Raw genomic sequence first — 19,404 nt, 5'->3', positions numbered from 1 at the left:
GAACTTACAAGTCTATTCGATTCTGGTGTTTGCTCCACGCGACTCTAGGCTGCGGATAACCCGACGACCTGCAAACCAGTTTCACTCTGTCCCCTCGTTTCACTTGAAGAATTCCAGACCTGGGCGAAATCATGATAACAGGGACAGATTGAACCTCTATGTAGACCACCGCCGTGTTCGAACCAACGGGATTCACTGCCGAGCAAACGTAGGCACCGCCGTCGTTCGCTGTGATGTTCGACAGCCGGAGAACACCGCCAGGAAGCTGTTTGATGTTGGACGGGAACGGTCTGCCGTTCTGATGGGACCAGTGTAATTCTGGCATGGGAATCCCGGCCACAGCTCGACATTGCAAATCGGTAGAACCGCCTAGTATAACGGGGGGCACCTCCCTTGGGTAGATCTCCACGCGAGGAGCTTCCCGGGCTGTTTCAACAAAACGTACAAGTTTTTCTTAACGTTGATTGCATGGACGAAGAATTTCATTCCTACTCACGTTCAACTTCGATCACGGCGCTCGATTCGTGGCTACCAGATGGTCCTGTCACGTGGCACACGTACACTCCACGGTCTGGGATCTGAATATTAACGATCCTCAAGGTGTCACCGACTTGTTGAACGTTAGAGCTCAGTCGTTCGTGATGATACTTGCTCCATTTCACCTGCAGACCTGGCTCCCCGCTGGTGACACAGTGTACCTCAGCTACGCTGCCTTGAGGAACAGTCTGTTTCTCGGGTCTCACTTTGATGGAAGGTGGAGATCTTCGTGGCACCACTGTTATCTCAGCTGTGTTGTTGATGTGCGTACCAACGTAGGTAGTGGCTAAGCATATGTAAACGCCGGAGTCGTATTGAGTTGAGTTCATGATTGTTAATACACCATCGCGTTGAGTAGTTGTTGAAGAGAAGGGTAAGTTTCCTTGACGAAGCCAGACGAGGCTCGCGAGTTCTGGTGATGTTTGGGAGCAGGTTAACAGGACTGCGTCTCCCTCGGTTCCGTACCATTGAGATGGAGTGATGGTAGGGAGTATACCAGTTGTCGGTGGCATGGAAGGATTATCTGAAGACAATCAAAATTTATGATAATGTAACATACGTTAATTATTAATCATTGCTTGTACTCACCGGTGACATAAAGAATAACAGTCTGCTCGTCTACGCCAACGTTGTTCCTGGCAATACACTTGTACTCAGCTGCGTCGTTCTTTGAGGCTGCCCGTAGAGACCAAGCTCCATTATGTGTGACCACCTCTGGGCTCGTAGGTCCATGGATGCGTATCCACTCGATCTGAGGCTGTGGGTGTCCAGTGGCCATGCAACGGAATTCTGCAGGTTGTCCTTCCATTACTTCTAAGGATGTTGGCATGACAACGGCTCTTGGTGCAACTGGGTTTGAACCTAAATAGAACACAGATAGTTAATTGTAGGTTTGGAAATATGTTTTATGTGGCTTGTTTCATGGTATCTGGTACCTGGTATCTCTAATAAACTTTGCGGAAATGCTGCGTCCGTGTAATACATTACATTTAATATACACATGTTTCAGAAATATTCATTCAATTTTTAATTTACCTCCAACGGTGAGGGTAACATTCTTGTATCCAATATGCACACCATCGCTAACTTGGCAGACATATACACCGCTATCGGATACTTTCACATCACGAATGACCAATAAGCCCTGACTGTCGTCCACAGTTCTTCCAGGAGGTAACTGGCCACCTTCTTTTTCCCATTTGATATGCAACGATCCCTGTTGGTACAGATTCTTTGTTTCATCTGTTACACAGATTTATTATGCAATGTTTACTTACATTGTCTAAAGATTTGCCAGCACAATGGTATCGAACGGTGCTTCCAGTTTCAACGATTTGGAATTCTGGTCCTTTGATGTAAACCAGTATCCTCGGTGGAGGTATATGGTGAGGATACGGTGTAGTGGTTGTTACATTAGTTTCTACAAAATATTACATAAATTAGAAGACCATGATGCTTCGAATCTTTGTTTACAGTATTTTACAACACAAAGTGAAAAGAAAATCTGACAAATTCCTACACCTTTTCTGACACGATATTAAGCTCCTGAACCCCACGTGTAATCGAATGACATAAGCTCTAACAAAGCAGAGTTATAGCTATAACTAAAAGAAACTACGCCAGATGTTTTCTAAAGTAAAGGTTTTGATGAATTATAGTGACTGATGATTAGAATATTTTCAATTGAATGAATGTAAGTCCCAGACTGTTTTCCATTCCCAGGGACGGACGAACACGTAATATTTGCTGTGATATAGTCCGGCCAAACCTGGTGTAACCGATGTCACCACCTTGATTAACTCTTTGCCATCACGGTCCTGGATATGGCACTCCACATTGCAAGGTTCTAGCTGCACGTAAACGTACCAGGTTCGCTGTGCCCCTTTCTCGGTTATCATAATCGGGCCGGGTGTAACACCGGTCGCAGTTAAAGGCATTCCACCGAATGGTGTTAGTTTAAAAGAGATATACAAAGGTTCCGGGAACTCGTAACTGCATGTGAATAGAATCCACGAGTTTGCCATAACTTCACCCTTCATCGGCTTTATACTAACCATCAATTCACCTAACCGATGTAATGTTGAAAATATTTAATTTGAAGTGAACTCTCTTTTTGCATCAACTCTCTTACACTGATAATTCTATAGAAACTTGAATATTGCAATGTATGGAAGAAAATTTAATTTTCTTTCTTAATAATATAATACTGAAGCTTTTTAAATATACGTACCAGTGCTCAGACAGTATTGGCCGGTGTATCCTGGCAAACAGTGACATTTCACTTGTCCACTTCTCGTGATTTCGCAGCTCTCCTCGTTATTGTTGCAGGGGCATGGATTGCAGGAGCCCAAGTAGCTGGCAGAACGATCGTTAGGGTCTCTGTAGTATCCTCTAGCACAGGATTCACAGGATGTACCAACGTGGCCAGTTGGACACCGACAAACTTCCACTTGAACTGCTCTTCTGTTACCAGTCTGATGCTCCACCGCTGTGTCCAGGCTTATATCACTGATGTAAGTGGCTGTCATCCTTTCGCTGTGCGTTGCACGGACCAGAATAGCCTCAAGGTTGGACAGTACAGTCATTAGGTCAATGCGGGAAGCAACGCGTGGCCCTTCGGTGGTTAAACGTCTCCATTCTGATTCTCTAAGTGGCACCGAGTAGGTCTACAACGAGGCGGAAGATTCAATTAAGTTACACCATGATAAATATTATCTGAATACGTACCAATGGTATGTCAGGCTGAATATCCACAGGGTTCGTCCAGAACAAAGTAATCCCATTTCCAATTAAAATGATATCCTGATCTTTGTAACTCTGAGCTCCGGGATGCGCAGTGATATGCTGGGTTAAAGTGAGATTCCCCCCGTAACTTTTAACCTTGTTGCCAGTGAATATTGCTGGCAGAGACCAGAACAACCTGCGTCCCCGACTATCCGGGTAACGGTAGCCAATCTCATTCATGGCGAAATTCAGCTCAAAACCATCATCGATTATCTCCTGTCTAGTTCTGTGAATCAATGTTCCATTGATCATCTGTACCGCTGAACTGTCTGATGTATTTAAAATTGATATAGCTACTTACGAGTCAGTGAGGGTGAACCCATGCTGATTGTCGTAGACCCAGACTGGTATCTGTTGAACGTACAATGAACTCTCGTGACACTGATTAGTCACACCGCTGCAGTAACATTCGGTGCACCCATCAGGGTTGTACGAGGACAGTCCAAAGGTGGATGGACGACAACGGTTGCACTGAGGTCCTTCGACGTTTCGTTTACAATCGCATCTGTCGCCGATACACGAGCTGCTACGAGAGCCAGCCTCGTTGCAGCGACACGGAGTCGAGTCTTTGTAGACGCAATCATGTGGCGTTCCTCGAGTTGCATCCCCTTCGTATCCTGGCTCGCAAACCTCGCAGAAGTCTCCGGTGGTGTGATCTGCGCAATTCTGGAATATTTATAAATAACAATGGAATAGTTAATTTTCTTTTGGACACACCCAGAAGCAACGTTAATAATTCTTTGCCAACCTCGCATATTCCAGTGTCAGGATTGCATTGAGCCGAGTGTCCATTGCAGTTGCACTGTTCGCAGATGCCTAGGTATAGACCTTCGCTGGCTCTGGTGTATCCAACGTCACAGTCTTCGCAAGATAATCCTTTGTAGCCAATAGGACAGGAACATTCTTCTACTTCAACTGCACGAGCTCTTCCTGTGTTGTATTTTTCAGCAATGTCCAAAGATACCAGAGACAACCTGAAGGAATAGTGTTAGATGTTTAGATTTATTTTCTGTATAATATGTGCAAAAGGGTAATTCAATAACTTACGCAGCCTCGTCGGTATGAGTAGTGTACGTAGCTTTGATTCTAATGGCACTAACATCAGCCAGTGCCATTAATAAATGTTCCCTGTCAGCTTGCGTGCCATCGTTACGTTGCCAGTATTGTTCCAGAAGAGGGACAGTGAATGTTTGCGGCGTGTTCGGTTCAGGAGATTCCCGGGAGAAGTACAACAAATTGATATCATTGGCCTGCGGATGAAGAATAAGATTCAGCAAAGGCAATGCAGTGAGTTAATAATAGGAATAGATTTGATTTACTAACGCTGATCAATTCAACGTCAGCAGCATTGTTCTTTGAACTCTGACCACCTGGTGCTGGAACGTATCTAACAGTGTACTTGAGATTTCCACCGTAAGACGTGACCTGATCACCCAAGAAGATACTAGGCAACTGCCAATAGTAGACGTCGTTGTTTCCACGATTAGGGAAATCACTGTAAATGATCTCACGCGTTACTGTGTTCAAACGGATGCCATCAACTATGGGTGGTGGATTTGGTGTTCTTGATTCGATGAGGGAGAAATCTCTGATAGAATTGGTGAAGGAAACTCGAACCTGTAAAAATCATAAATGCTTTATGTTTATAGTCATTTTATAAGGATAATTGAAACTACGTAATGAAACGTGTACTCACGTCATTCCTGTACCAATTGGACGAGACACATTTGTTGGTGATGCCCATGCAGAAGCAACTAGTGCAACCGAATTGATTTTTGAACGTATTCGCCTTACATTGGTTGCAAGTGATACCCGTAGCGTATTGCTGCAAATTTACATGTAATTGAAACACAGGTATCAATAGTTCAGTTAAATCCTTAATCAATATCCCTTTGAAATGATACAGTTATCATTCACTGTACTTACTTTTAAGAAAGAAAGACACATTTCCGAGTAAACGACAGCATTAATGAAATTGAACATGTTATATAAATCTATTTTTTAATAATACAGAGACCTAAGAGATTTGAATTAATTGAAAATTTAGTACCTTGCACCGGCATTTTCCAGTAAGAGGATCCACAACTGAACTGATACTGCCCTCTGGGTCACACTGTTGCCTTGCTACACACATGTCTCCAGGAATAAGAGGGTTTCCTTGATACCCAACGTCGCACTGTTCGCACCTACGACCAATGTATCCCGGAGGACAATTGCAGGTTGGTTGGCCATCGGATCCAAGATGACAGGTGCGTGCAAATCTATAAAGTACAGAATACATTAAGACCTCTTTCAGTGGAACTTTCTACATTCCCATATTTTTACTGATAGCCTACTGATTAGATGGATTGGTAAGTGGGCAGGGGCAAGCTTTGCAAGGTATGTTCCTCGAGGGATCGCCATAGTATCCTGGAGGACAATCAATCGGTTCGTCTCTATAACACTGACCAAGCCATAGGCCAGTTTTTCGTCTCAGATATCCTGGAGCACATTCCTCGCACGACAGACCAGTGTATCCTGAAGAATAAACATGTTTCATTAATCATTCGAATAAATCGATGGATTATTAAAAGATCAGAATATACCTGAAGGACACTGGCATTCTTCTACGAACGATGCCGACCCAAGACCAGTGTTCCTCACATCAGCAGTGTCCATTACAATATGTGTCAGTTGGACATCCAAGTCTGGAGAATTATCATACTCTACTCTGAAGGACAATACAAGTTTCAGTGATTTCAAGTAACTTCAACTGATCATCATTTAACATGAATACATACTTGATTAAAATGTTGTCTACGTTGGCCAATGTCATCATGATATCCTCCCTCGTAGCAGGTACCTCTGACCAGCCTTGTTTCTTCAACCACTCACCCTCGAAGAACCTAACAGACTCGTCGTTATCGTAATTAGGTATCAATTGTTTCCCTTTGTGTATCAGCAAATAATTATTCCCGCTTAGCATGACCGCTGGTGCAGAATTTGGAACTCCAGTGCCATTATAGCGCACCCTGTACTTCAGGTAACCACCGTAGGATTTCAGCTGACTTCCATGGAAGTTCTCAGGCAGGGCAAAGTAAGGAACATCTTTCTCAGCAGCTAACTGGTTCAAGAATGGAGTTGATTCGTCCAAATGTAAACCGTCTCTGCCCAACGGTTTCACAGATAACTGATAACTGATGTCGTTGAGGATTCGAAGGTCAGGCTGTTGTTTAACAGCTACGATTTTATGACGATCAAAAGGCGGAGGGATTTGATACGTGAAGAGGTTCGCACTGTGACACTCGGTGGCGACACCGAAGCAGAAACAGGAGATACATTCCTCCACAGTTCTTGCCTCGGAATTGAACGTCCCCTTGGGGCAAACATCGTCAGGCTTGTTCACCATTACAATGGCGTCAGGTACAGCGAACACGAAGCCAGCAGTATTTAATGCCTCGCAGGAATAAGCTCCTTGATCTTCAGTCTGTATGTCAGGACACGTTAGAGTTCCAGTTCCATTGATGGACGTCATGGTGCATTTTGGAGGAATGTGGCCCCAGTTCAAGCGCCAATTTATTTCAGGGGTAGGCACACCTATCGCTGTACAGACAATCACCAGGGTTGTTCCTAGATCTAAAGTGATCATCGGTGGAGGTGGCTTCATTATGTAAACCGGAGCTGAAGAAAATAAAATGATTCTTTTAATGTCTCTGTTATATAAAATTAGCTATTTTTTATATGGTTGAACCATTACTCACAACATCCTATTTCATCGCTACCATCAATGCAGTCCTTCTCCATGTCACAATGATAACTTTTAGGTATACACTGATCATTGCTGGCACAAGTGTATTCGGTGACACGACAGGGAGATCCTGGCCTGTTTGGAACACAATTTTCCTCGTCACTACCATCAGCACAATCCTTGTCACCGTCGCATCGCCATAGTTTGCTCACACACTGTGTGTTGTTGCAACGGAACTCGTTGGGTTCACAGCCATGCGGACCTGTTTATTATGATTATCATCATTATCATCATTATCATTTTAGGTACAGGAGAAAAGAACACTTACTGCAACGCATTTCATCTGAACCATCTGTGCAATCCAGTCTACCGTTGCATACATATGATTTAGGAATACAGTCCCCATTGCTGCAAGTGGCTTCATCGTACTGGCACGCATGGGGCTTGTTCGTTGCTGGTGGTTCGACTGATACAGGAATTAATAATGAAAGTGTTTGGTGAAATAAACTATCTACAGGAGATTCTGAAGGTGCTTACACTTTTCTACGGTCAGATAAACGTTCACTTGTTGGCCTGTTGTGGATGCAGGGTAACCAACGGCCTCGCAAATGTACAGTCCTCCATGGTCCAGTTGGATGTTTGGAATTTCAAGACGTCCATTCAGATCTCGACTACCAGGTGGTAGAGGAAGGTTGTTACCGCGAAGCCAACGTACCCTGGCTCGAAGGGGACCCTCGTCGCGACATTGGAATACGACTTCTCGACCTGATTACCCGAATTCAGTTGTAATTTTGGGAAAGAATTTTTTAATTTATGCTTGTTTATTTGTGTAGTATTATGACTTGTTACTTGTGTTCAATTAATTGTGATGTATTTCCAAGCAGCTCATTTAGTATGGATGTAATTATGTGTATGTATGTATGTATTGTAATTCAACAAAATGAAGGTGTAAAATGTTCAACAATTGTTTCATTTTTAATCACATAGTTTGTACACTTCTAGTATGAAATTATTTGTTCATGCAATTTTATATTCCATGATGTCGATTACAAATTAATTCATATTAAGTTTGTGGTAGATAAATGATGTACGTGATACAAATACATCACTGGAATTGGTCCTCTTGATAGATCATTAATCACTGATTATATTTATGAATCAAAAATAGGCGAAATCTTATGTAGCATTATTTGCAATTGCTCTTTGAAAGAATCTTACCTTGCTTCGCCGGGTCTAGCCAAGGCAAGAAAAATAATCAAAATTCTTGTTAATCAATATTCGTACTCAACTTACAATTCTAAATATACTTTTGTGTATACAGTAAGATAATTGTACTTATTAACAGATATCATCCGATACTTACTCTCTTTGATCACTTGCTCACTAGGATATGTCTTCAAATTGAGGCGAGATGGTTCTTTAAGTTGTTCTGAAACATTAATAAAGAATATTGTCAATGAAACTGGATTACAATCTACAAAATATTGCAGCTCAATTAATTACCGCAGTTCTCCTCGTCCGACCTGTCCCTACATTCTGGAATTCCATTGCATAGAGAGGACTGAGGTACACAGTCTTTGTCAGAAACACACATGATGTACCCAGCTGGACAACGACCAGGCATGGGATGGAAACCGGGACGTTCTAATAAAATTAATAGAAATAAAATATTAATAACCTTTTGTAATAGATGTATAATAAATATAAAACTTACCACATTCTTCAGGTTCATCGGATCCATCAACGCAGTCTATATAACCATTGCATTTCTGGTCAGCTCTGATGCAATCTCCATTGGAACATTGGAATTGATCCTTGCCACAACCTACAAGAACACCTTACATTGTAGCTGACAAGGTCAATTGATGCATTTGCATGGAACCATTATGTACTCATTAAAAAACATGAACGAGGAATAAAGTGATGGATACAAGAACAGGATCTATTATTACTTCTCAAACAATCCTCTAAGGGTTTCAAAAAGAACACGGTTCACCACAGGACAGTAGTATTAGAACTTATTACATTAAATTAAGAATTACTGATTTCTTTGGGCGTGCAGAATATTGCACCACTACTGAAACACTTGGTACTAGCATCTACAACATTTATAGTATAAAAAAAGAAGAACAGTTCGCGTTCCTCTTTCTTTCTCATGCTGTAACAGGGTTGCATCTATCGATAAGGACTCAACTAAAACATCAAGCAACAGATGCACTATGATTAACAGCTAGGATGCGACGAACGTGTAACTGATGAAGTCCAGTCGAGTTTCATAAACGTCATTATGTTTCTACTTGAACAGCCTACACATTATCTATTCGGCTGCTAACACTGACTGAGAAAAATAGAATGCAGAGCCTAGAGAATCTGTGGCGTCCCAGGTATCAAATGAAAAGAAGCAATCAAGAGAATCTAATTCTTATTTTTCAGCCCTGATATTTTTCCTAAGTAAAAGAAACAAAATAATATTCTGAATGGAAACCTATTTAAAGAACTAAGGAAAAGCTATCATCATACATTGTGATTCACAGTTAGCGTTTCCATCCTGGGAATTATTTTATTTAAAAGAATTCAAGTTAAACGTGAGTCACAAAGTAGTACTGATGATTCATATTAGCAACGCAGGCAACATTTTTAGGGTACAAGTTGATGGAACATAACTCAACAGGCAAGAATAAAAACTGAGAGATAAAAAGGATCCAACAGGTTGAAAGACGCCAACAGATTTTCAAGGTCAACGAGTGATCTAACCGAAGCAATACTGTTCGTCGGTAAAGTCGCGGCAATCGTAGAAATGGTCGCAGTGGTGAGTTTCAGGGATGCAAGTGCCATCAGCACAAACAAAATCATCCGGAGCACAACTCCTCGGCGTGCTCAGATTAGCCGGTGCTTGATAATCCAGACTGTAACCCTTAGCCTGGCTCTTGTGGGTTAGCCCCACCAGGGTGTCTGGATGTCCCCTTGAAGAGGTTCTATCCGTGCTTATACCTAGAAGTAACCGAAACTAAACCAGCTTGCTCGCGGATCAGCCTGTATTTTTTGGGGAGAGTATTTCTTAACATTGTCGACCTGTCCTTCGGGATTAATCCTGAAACTACTTACTACTTGGCGTTTCCACCTTTCACTGAAAATATTTCTGACTTATGGTTTGTACTTCAGACTGGCTACATGCACTTTAGATACTTTATAACATACAAAGAGGCTTGCTCGGTGAAGAGTCACCAGTCTGAAGCACGGTTCCAGGTATTTGCCTTTGAATTAGTGCACGTGGAAAATTGGTGCGGCATAATCGGTTGCCTCTAGAAGGCGGTGAACACGTAGTCACGGCCAAACATTGCGTATGCAACCTGGTGCGTTGCGTGATCTACTGGATCAAGTGTGCAAGATCGAATAGAGCGTATTTATATATATATATATATACACAAATGGTGAAAACGGTCGCGACATTGTCAGACGTTCTTTCAATGAATCTCCTTAGCTTAATGAAACTTTGTTGCAAAAGATTTCACTCTGATCAAATAAGCTTCTACAATTGTTTCTACAAAGTATCATTAAGAATTTCAAGGATGTCAGAACAAAATACACTTCTAGTCATTGTACGAAGATACTGGAAGCCTTTCAAATATTTACAAATGTCTAAGATATTATATTATTCGTCCATCTTCGTATCAATGACCATCGGTGTAGATTGCAGCTGGTTCTTGCAGCATTTTTCACCCATTTTTCGACACGCTAAGTCTCTCTACGTGATGTCTAGTACACGTTTCCGGCGGTGCGCACGTGGGCAACGTGTTCCTCGTTACTCCCATTCTGTCTTCGTGTATTTCGCGACGTACCTCGTGGACAATTGATCTCGTCTTCCTGGTAGGGACAGTCGTTTTGTCCGTCGCAGACTGCAGACTGCGGTATACAGCTTCCATGGCGGCAGGCGAATTCGTCTTGGCGGCATGCAACATGATCTGCATCGGTCGTCTCGTCGATAACCGCTGAAATTTGAATGGTATATCAATTTTAAAATACACTTTTATGTACACGAGTAATTTACATAGAGTGTGAATACTGGAGGTATTTAAATTTTGGGTACAGTGACTTAGGGTACTTCAGAAATCTCTGAAACAGCATTCCCTGAGTACTCTAAGACACTGGAGGATTTAAGACTGATCCAAAAGAGATCTTCACACAGATGGAACACATTCTTACGGCAGTCACGTTCGTCGCTGCCATCATGGCAATCGGGATTGCGGTCGCAGAAGAAGTTCTTGTTGATGCAGACACCATTCTCGCAGGGCAGCTCACCGTCAGGGCACTCTGAAAGCACAGAGACATCATCAGCTAGGGAAACAACATGATTTAAGGATATCCAGAATAGAGAAACCATATAAGAAAAAATGAAAGTCATATATTCCAGGCAGTGTGCTCGTTTCACCCGGATAATCATTCAACCATCGCTGCCCCATAGATCCTTCTCCATTATATACACCCACAGTATGGAGAGGGTCATTGAAAGCCCGAAAGTTTCAAGGTAGAATGTTTCTGAACCGGGGAAAACTTGGCCAGAGTGAAAGTGCACGATCATTTTTCATCGATTTTCCACGGTCTAACGACGAAATTAAATGCGAGGGAGGTTGAATAAGTGGCCAGCGAATAATTAAGCGATCGATAGGCTGTCCAGGTTGCGATACGAACGATGATAAAGCGTGCTGGTCCCGGTTCTTCAAACAATAAACGAGCACACTGCCGTCTGTCATGCGACGTTTCAAGGAAACTCGTTTAGAGCGCACGTGTACACTGATCCCATGGAGCTTCTATGGTGTCCTGCGGGTATACCATACGTTTATCAGGTGTTCAGTCAGAGTACATTCTACAGGGAATGGAAAAAGTATTGGTACACACATTTATACTGCAATAACTTGTGAATTATTCAACTAATCCTGCGATACCTTAGCAAACATAATGTAATATTTAATGAACATGATACATGCTTCTTGCAGGAACGCAGAGTGTGTTAATACTTTTTACATCCACTGTGCATCGTTGGAATACCAGTGATAGAATGAAGCTTTCTTTATAATTAATTTTGAAATATTTCAATTATTTTAATTACTTTCTTCAAATTGAAGAATAGCACAAAAGGATTAATTTATATAAATTATCAGATAAGTGTGTGAAAAATCTGAAATGATAACAGGAATATTATATACCAATAGAGTACAGATTGAACATTGATAGAAACGTTTCACGTTTATTGCAGGAAAGAGGATGGATCCGGTTATCATTATATCATCCCCGTCAAATTCACGATTAATCGGGAGAGGAATCGAGCCGATAACGAGAGCGTTAACGCCAAAGGGGTTTGGTGAATGTTCCGCCCTGGTATTCCAACGATAGTATTGGAAGAGTGGTAAGTAGGAAAATTCTACTATGCAGCACGATAACTCCGTGAACTATGTCCTCCCTAGGGAGCGAGTGTAATGTACTTTCCAAAAGCTACGAACGTTTAAACAGTATCAAACAGAAAGATCTAGGCAAAAGGAGATGCCTCGTAAATCTAAGACTATGGTATCATACCAGGGAAACAAAGAGAGAAAAGGAGACAGAGAGAAATAGAGAGAGAGAGAGATATGTACACTGGCTGATCAGAAGTTTGAGTACATCTGTGATGCTTGAATTCTTTTACAATTACCATAAGTATTTTTCAAGATATACAATTAATAGCTTTTGTTTCTTCTCACTATTTTCAGTTTGCATTTTCCTAACTTTCTAAGTTACAAGCTCTGTCCAAGTTTCCAAAATTCAACCATCCTCATTCTGTACCCCAAACTTTCTTCCTCAGGATCAGTGTACCATAAAGTATAATGATCACTTGGATTCATCAAATACTTTGGATCTTGTGTACATGTTCGTGCGCTGTGCAAGATTCCCACTATAAAAATAAATACAGTAGAATATTAAAAAGAGATACATATATATATATATAAAAGATAATAAATAGTATACAATTAGAGAAGACAGGTATGTATATATCAAAGATCAGGCAACCTGTGCTGAAATAGAAGACAAAAGGAAAGAAGAGAGTGTGTGAGACAGTGAGCAAGAGAAGAAAGTAGAGAAAATTCGAGCAAGGTGAAGAGAAACAGATTATTTGAGAGGAAGAAAAGTATTGTTGAAGATGTGTTAACAGTAGAGATAAAAAATTGCTCTGTATATAGAGTCAGATAATCCAAGGCGTGAAATTTAATGAGATTTAAGTTAGGTGCCACGCTGAAACATACAAAGATACATGGTTCAGTGAGCCAGATTGAGGCTGATTGAAAGTTTGCTTGACTACTTATGTCAGTAATTAAGAGGATGATCATTGAGGCTACAGAAAGGCTGCTGGAAATCTTCTGTAAAACATTTTATGATAGTTTGACAAAAATACCTTAAGTGGGTCAATTAAAGTTCGGTGGATTGAAAGATATCTACTGGGGTGAACTTTTCTCACACGAATTTTTTAAACAGAATACGTTGCAATCTGGACGGGTGATTATTCGCAGAAGAACGAGTAAAAAGAAGCGAAGTGCATTTTTCTAGTTCTGAAGGAAAACAATTTGAAAGTCGGTCGAGAATCCACGGAGCTTCAGTGGTTCTCAACAGGCATATATTATTAAAATCATAAAGAATATAAAGCTCAATTAAAATTTTGGGCAACATTCAAGTTGAATTTTTTCAAAAACCTTTTCCTGATCTTTTTTTTGAATAACCAATCACCCTAAGCAAAAATGAAGAAGCTACAATTACAAATAACTCTAAGAATTGTGTCTGATGGTAAGTTTCAATCAGTTTCCATGGAAGCCTTGCTCATTAGCCACGCTTCAGGAGGTTCAATCCTTTAAATCTTCCTCGAGTAGACATTCTGTAGCCTCGGAGAGGGTATTCCACGATCAACCAGCCTCGATCGTGAAGCATGGAAGGTCGGTGTCCAAGCAAAACGGCAGTCAACGAACGTTCGCATCGAAAAAGCACGGTCGATCGAACGACGAAACGAGATTAACGGGCCTCTCGTCTAGCCGAGCTGGCTCTCGCATTAGTTACAGCTTCTTAATTGCCGCCTTGAAGACCGACGCGACCAGGGAGAGCTCGTTCCTACCGATCCGCGTACGCATCGATCTCTATTCTCTGGCTTCTCCTCTCGTTTTTTCGCCCTCGAACCCGCTTCCCGGAGCTTCCTATCTTTTTCCTCAACGTTTTCAATTCCCTTCGACATCTGCGTACGCGGACCAGGAAGAAGCTCCCGTAATACAGGGGACAGACCCACGGGCCAGACGTTCCTGAAAAAAGAAGGAATGTTCAGCGTGTCGTTTAGGAGATCAGCATTGCGTGAAGATTCCGTCTTTTCCCGTCGATCGCTGGCTCCTTCATGCGAAACAATCCGAAACGTCGAAACCCCAGAAGAGAATAATTCATCAACCAGGTGGATTTAATCGATTCCAAGATGGGGGGAGGATGGATTACAGCGAGTCGGGGAGCTCTTAGTATAAACAAAAGAAAAACACGGTGCCCAGAAGAAGCTCCTCGTTTAAGAGGATGGCTGATTTGCATCACGCTTTGAACAATAATTGATTTCTCGCAAAGGAATCGAATTTCTTTCAATAATTTTACCGTCTACATTGAAAAGGAAGAGGTGCTGGCTTTGCAGAAGTTCCATCATAAATTAATCATTGACGTTACAGTCTATGATATTAAAATTATAATAAAGTCTTCTCTTTAGGAGAGTCTCAAAAATTTGTCCAGCAGGCTTCTTCATATAAATCCATCCAGGCATCCCGGTTGAAGGACCTCTACTGTTCGCTGTCGTAATTCGCAATGCAAATCAGCCTCGAGAGAGAAAGAGAGAGAGAGATAGAGAGATAGAAAGAGGCAGAGGTAGAAAAGTAGTGATCGTACGGCAGTTAATCTCGTCCGAGCCGTCCAAACAATGCGGTCGACCATCGCAACGTCTCTTACTGTCCAGGCACAATCCGTCGTTGCATCGAAACATTCCAGCCGGACATTCATTTACTACAACGACCCCAAACGACCAGGTGGTACTCCGTTAGGACATCTCGTGCATTAGTGGGCGACACAAGGGGAACAGGGGAATGGGTCGAAAACGGCCTTACTAGCAGAGCCTGTATTCCTTTCAGCTATTAAACTGTTGATCAATTTTCAAGCATGAGAGTATGACACAAAAGTAAAGCAAAGGGGCACTTATGGTATATCAAACTCAGAGTATATGGGGTTCTGTATTGCTGAAAGGAATACAGGACTGTGCTCACCATCCTCGCGTGCACATTAGTCCACAGAGTAGAAAATTTGGAAGAGATACTCACGTGTCTGCTCCAACTGATTGTACGTGTTTCATTTTTGAAGAGTACAAAATTGTTGAGGCGAGCAGAAAGCGACGAGTACAATCAAAAACGTACAAATGTACTATAAATTGTCATGCGATAATCATGCAATCGATGCTTCAAAGATCGAATTAAAACAATATAAATTTGATTAACGAGGGAATGCGATGTTAATTATCTTTCAGCAATCTTGATTAACCCTTTAACTATACAACTCTATTGATTCATGGTAGAGGTACGTTATAGTTAAAGGATTATTTTAAGAGAATCTCTCTGTTTTCCAATATGGTAAGGCCACTTTTCGTCGAACTGGGAGGCAAGGGAGCGAGGACGCATAATTACCACATCCAGCCTCGTCAGTTCCATCAGCGCACTGGACAACATTGTCGCATCTTTCGGTTTCCGGTATGCACTCGCCACTGGCACATTTCCATTCGGCAGGCGTGCAGACACCTTAACGGCACAAACACATATAAGCACACCAAAGAAGCTTTTAAAAAAGCGGTTTTATGGTTGTGTTTGCTGGATATTGATCAATAGGAATATAAGTCATTCAGAGATTCACTCTTACAGTACTTGTATATTAGCTTCACTCAAGAAAAATTCAGAATCAATAGGAACCTGCAAGGAATTCATTTGATACTCCTAATATTATTATAAAAATATTTTTAAAAAAATGAGAATTGATAATCTGACTGAAACTTAAATCAGTGCATCTAGTTTAGAGGTATTTTCTTCTTAATTCTAATATTGAAATCCAGAGCTAGAGTTTTAGGGGAGTCCATCAAGGTGACAATTCTATTTCTTCTCAACTGAAATCCTAAGTTCATGATCTCCAGCAAATATGAATACTGCAAGGTATAAAAGACGAGTGAATCTTCTGAATGATCTAGGAAAGGATTGAAGGAAGCTCTTACCGCAGCCACGTTCATCACTGCCGTCGAGACAGTCGAAGATATTGTCGCATTTACGTCGAAGCAGAACACACTTGCCGTCGTCGCAACGCATTTCCCTGCTCGGATCGCATTCCCTCGGGCTCTCGGTTGCCCAGCCTGGCCATGGTTGGCCTGGACGTATACATACACAGAACAAGCACATTGCCAGCTACTTGGACATAAGCATTTCCAGCAAAGATGACCACTAAAAACGTCTCCGTGACGGGGAACGAGGTTCAAATTCAATTAGTAACTAAAAAGCAGGTTTTTAAGGGCAATTGAACTTGAACGTCTACTGCCACTGTGGTTCTAAAACTGTGAAAGCTCACCTTATTGCAATTAATACTATGTAAAGCATACTCTTTAGAATAAATATTCTAAAATTTCGTTCAAACTTTTTCATTCAGAAATTACACCTGAATACACCAGACAGTAGAAAGAGTCCTTGCCATTTTGAATGTTCCCTCTATCAAGCTAATGAATTAATTAGATGGGAGTAAGTCGGCTAGCATCGTTGTCCCCGTCGAGGAGTGTTAAGCAAACAGGAGAACGAGTTTATTTGACCATTTTTACCTGGCTGGATCTCGGCGGTTCGTAAACACGCCTCTTTCAGATGTATCTGAATCATGCAGAGGAAGAGGAGTCGAGTATAATCGAAAGCAGATTGTATAACAAATATATATGTTTAGACGTACAAATACGTCAGATTGAAAGGAAAGATCTGCTTTTCATCATTTCTTTCAGAAAGACACCACTGTTATGAGACTTGGCAATACATGTAATTGCATTCAAGGAAATCTTCTCAGTATTGATAGAGAAATTCACAATAATATAATGCATCAACATGTATAAGCTCATTAAAATCTGAGGACACTTGAGAAGTTTTCCTTAAAAGTTCCTGAGCACTTTCCTATTAAACACAATTTCCCAAACTATGCCTCATAGAAGATGAAACAATACATCTGAAAAAAGAAGGAGTTAGTCTCTGAACTAATTTCTACTGAAAATATACATATTATTATGTTATACCTTTACTCTTTCATCTGAAGCCTCAAATTAGCAGAGCGTTCCTTTCAATCAATGACAACTATGCAATGACATGCCATGAAACTCCAAAATCAATGCCAGAGAACCATTCTTGTTCACTTCCTGTTTCTATCCTTCATAATTTGTTTCTACTTTCAAGCTGAATCCAAGTGAAGCTTCAGGCACTGATCAAGGGTTCGATATAAAAAAAAAAACAGAGGGAAAATTAAAGGCGTACTGGTAGGCTGAGTGGCGTGTGTAATGGTTTCGTTAGCGCAATCTTCGTCGCTGTGATCAGGACAATCCGGATGGCCGTCGCACCGGTAGACACCCTCGATGCACTTGTTCCCGGTGACGCATTTGAACTGGGTGGGTGTGCATTCCCGTTCTGTTTTGTTTTGTCGTTTGTGTCGCAGCAAGGGTACACGGGAGCAGAGAACACACATTTATGTACAAACACAAACGACGAGATGAATGTTGGTGCATGAGAGGAGATTAAGATTCTGTTTTAGAAAGAGGCTGATACAGTTTCTTGCTTGATGAAGGAACTTTCATTACCCATAATCAATAGAAGACTTTGAAAATTAATTAAATTATACTAAAGATAATAGTTCCTTCTTCAAGTTCAACTCCAACTTGTCCTCGCCTCTCTTAATAATTGCATCAAGTTGTTGCATGGCAAATGGATCATTTTGAAACATAGAAAGTCTATCACAATTAGATGACATAAAATGGCACTGATAGTAGAAAGCTTGAAGAAATTATATTGACATACCAGTGCTATTTATGTCATTGTGCCAGTCTCCTTACATTCCTAAATTGGCTGTTTGATGTGCAACAACTTAATGCTTTAAGGGATGATTATCTAATAGGGTACTTATTCAGTTACAACATTACTGAAGCTCGAAACTCGTCCATGAACAACAAAAGCGTTCGACGAACAACGATACAAAAGCTTTTTACTTCTCTCATGAGGGGAGCGATCGTTTCCCCAAAGGACATAAGGAAATTAATGAGCTGATCAGATTGAAACGATCGTTCCCTTGGCTTTGAGACTGGATCAAGGAACTATCCTGAAGTTCAAGGTACTTGGGAGAGGAATTTATGTACAATTGATGATAGCTCGAAGGTTAAAACTTAGCAGTGGCTGGCAAAGCTTTCACGTTTGAAAAAACAAAATGCAATCACCATAATGTGGACTATGTTCATCAAACTGTCTTGTCATCTATTTTCAGTTACCTAGATACAGCAGTACATTAAAAAATGAATAAAACCTCCTGGCACTTCTAAATTGCCCTCATTTCAGTAGTACATTCAATAATTAATCTGACCAGTTTCTTTCTCTTCTAATTGACACTGATGCAGTTCGAACAACCGAATCTCTTGTTTCCTCTTTTAGCAATACAAGTCATACTTAATTAGTACCATGATTAATCGATCACTTTTCTGTCAATCAAGTCCCATTAAACGTGAAAGCTTTTATCAGCTGAGTCGTGGTCCAATCTGTAAGTACCATCACAGAGAAGACTCACATCAGATTATTTTGCAAGCAAAAGCAAGGATCACCGGATGCCAGATTATACATAATATCATGTAATTTTTGAAAGTCAGGTGTAGGTATAAGAATCACTGGCATCAGGTTCACCAAGATGAAATGTAAGTGTTTATATACCACAGTGAAGCTCGTCTTCTGCCCGGGGGCAGTCGTCAAATCCGTCGCAAACCGAGCTCTTCGATATGCAAGAGCCATCGCTGCAGGTGAAGTCCATAGAAGGGCACGGGGCCAAATCTACAGGGCGCCACCGGCAAAAACAAACAGCCTGTTCGTGAACCCCTATCACCTTAGGCTCTAGCTCTTCAGCATCTCTCTTCAAGGTCGCGAAAAGCTTGAGCCCAGGCATTCAATGTTATATATATATATATATGTATGTATGTACAAGCTATCCATGTGAATACATTTAAAGCGTATACAGGGGCACAGGTTGATACACTGAAAGCATTTGTTACGGTGAACGATGGTAAC

General features: G+C 41.3%; 1 protein-coding gene across 2 annotated transcripts in view; it reads right to left on the bottom strand.

Moving 5' to 3' along the window:
- Window positions 1–19,404, bottom strand: part of LOC114879957 (basement membrane-specific heparan sulfate proteoglycan core protein) — a 97,068-nt gene that overhangs the window by 5,476 nt on the left and 72,188 nt on the right. The window contains exons 16-41 of one of the 2 annotated variants that reach the window (XM_029195404.2): window positions 11,252–11,359; window positions 10,888–11,037; window positions 8,763–8,873; window positions 8,552–8,692; window positions 8,412–8,477; window positions 8,267–8,281; window positions 7,586–7,813; window positions 7,377–7,514; window positions 7,062–7,310; window positions 6,102–6,981; window positions 5,907–6,031; window positions 5,658–5,838; window positions 5,372–5,582; window positions 5,018–5,146; window positions 4,645–4,938; window positions 4,369–4,571; window positions 4,070–4,295; window positions 3,623–3,987; window positions 3,265–3,547; window positions 2,768–3,203; window positions 2,306–2,602; window positions 1,815–1,957; window positions 1,573–1,753; window positions 1,126–1,398; window positions 497–1,060; window positions 9–426 (exon numbers count right to left, since the gene is read on the bottom strand). In XM_029195404.2, coding sequence (XP_029051237.2) covers window positions 9–426; window positions 497–1,060; window positions 1,126–1,398; window positions 1,573–1,753; window positions 1,815–1,957; window positions 2,306–2,602; window positions 2,768–3,203; window positions 3,265–3,547; window positions 3,623–3,987; window positions 4,070–4,295; window positions 4,369–4,571; window positions 4,645–4,938; window positions 5,018–5,146; window positions 5,372–5,582; window positions 5,658–5,838; window positions 5,907–6,031; window positions 6,102–6,981; window positions 7,062–7,310; window positions 7,377–7,514; window positions 7,586–7,813; window positions 8,267–8,281; window positions 8,412–8,477; window positions 8,552–8,692; window positions 8,763–8,873; window positions 10,888–11,037; window positions 11,252–11,359 — 6,415 coding nt within the window. The remainder of the gene's footprint in view (window positions 1–8; window positions 427–496; window positions 1,061–1,125; window positions 1,399–1,572; window positions 1,754–1,814; window positions 1,958–2,305; window positions 2,603–2,767; window positions 3,204–3,264; window positions 3,548–3,622; window positions 3,988–4,069; window positions 4,296–4,368; window positions 4,572–4,644; window positions 4,939–5,017; window positions 5,147–5,371; window positions 5,583–5,657; window positions 5,839–5,906; window positions 6,032–6,101; window positions 6,982–7,061; window positions 7,311–7,376; window positions 7,515–7,585; window positions 7,814–8,266; window positions 8,282–8,411; window positions 8,478–8,551; window positions 8,693–8,762; window positions 8,874–10,887; window positions 11,038–11,251; window positions 11,360–19,404) is intronic. The other variant, XM_029195413.2, reaches the window with a different exon arrangement.

The sequence above is a fragment of the Osmia bicornis genome, chromosome 16 (assembly GCF_907164935.1).
Source record: "Osmia bicornis bicornis chromosome 16, iOsmBic2.1, whole genome shotgun sequence".
Lineage (NCBI taxonomy): Eukaryota > Metazoa > Arthropoda > Insecta > Hymenoptera > Megachilidae > Osmia > Osmia bicornis.
This window is presented reverse-complemented; position numbering and strand designations above follow the sequence as displayed.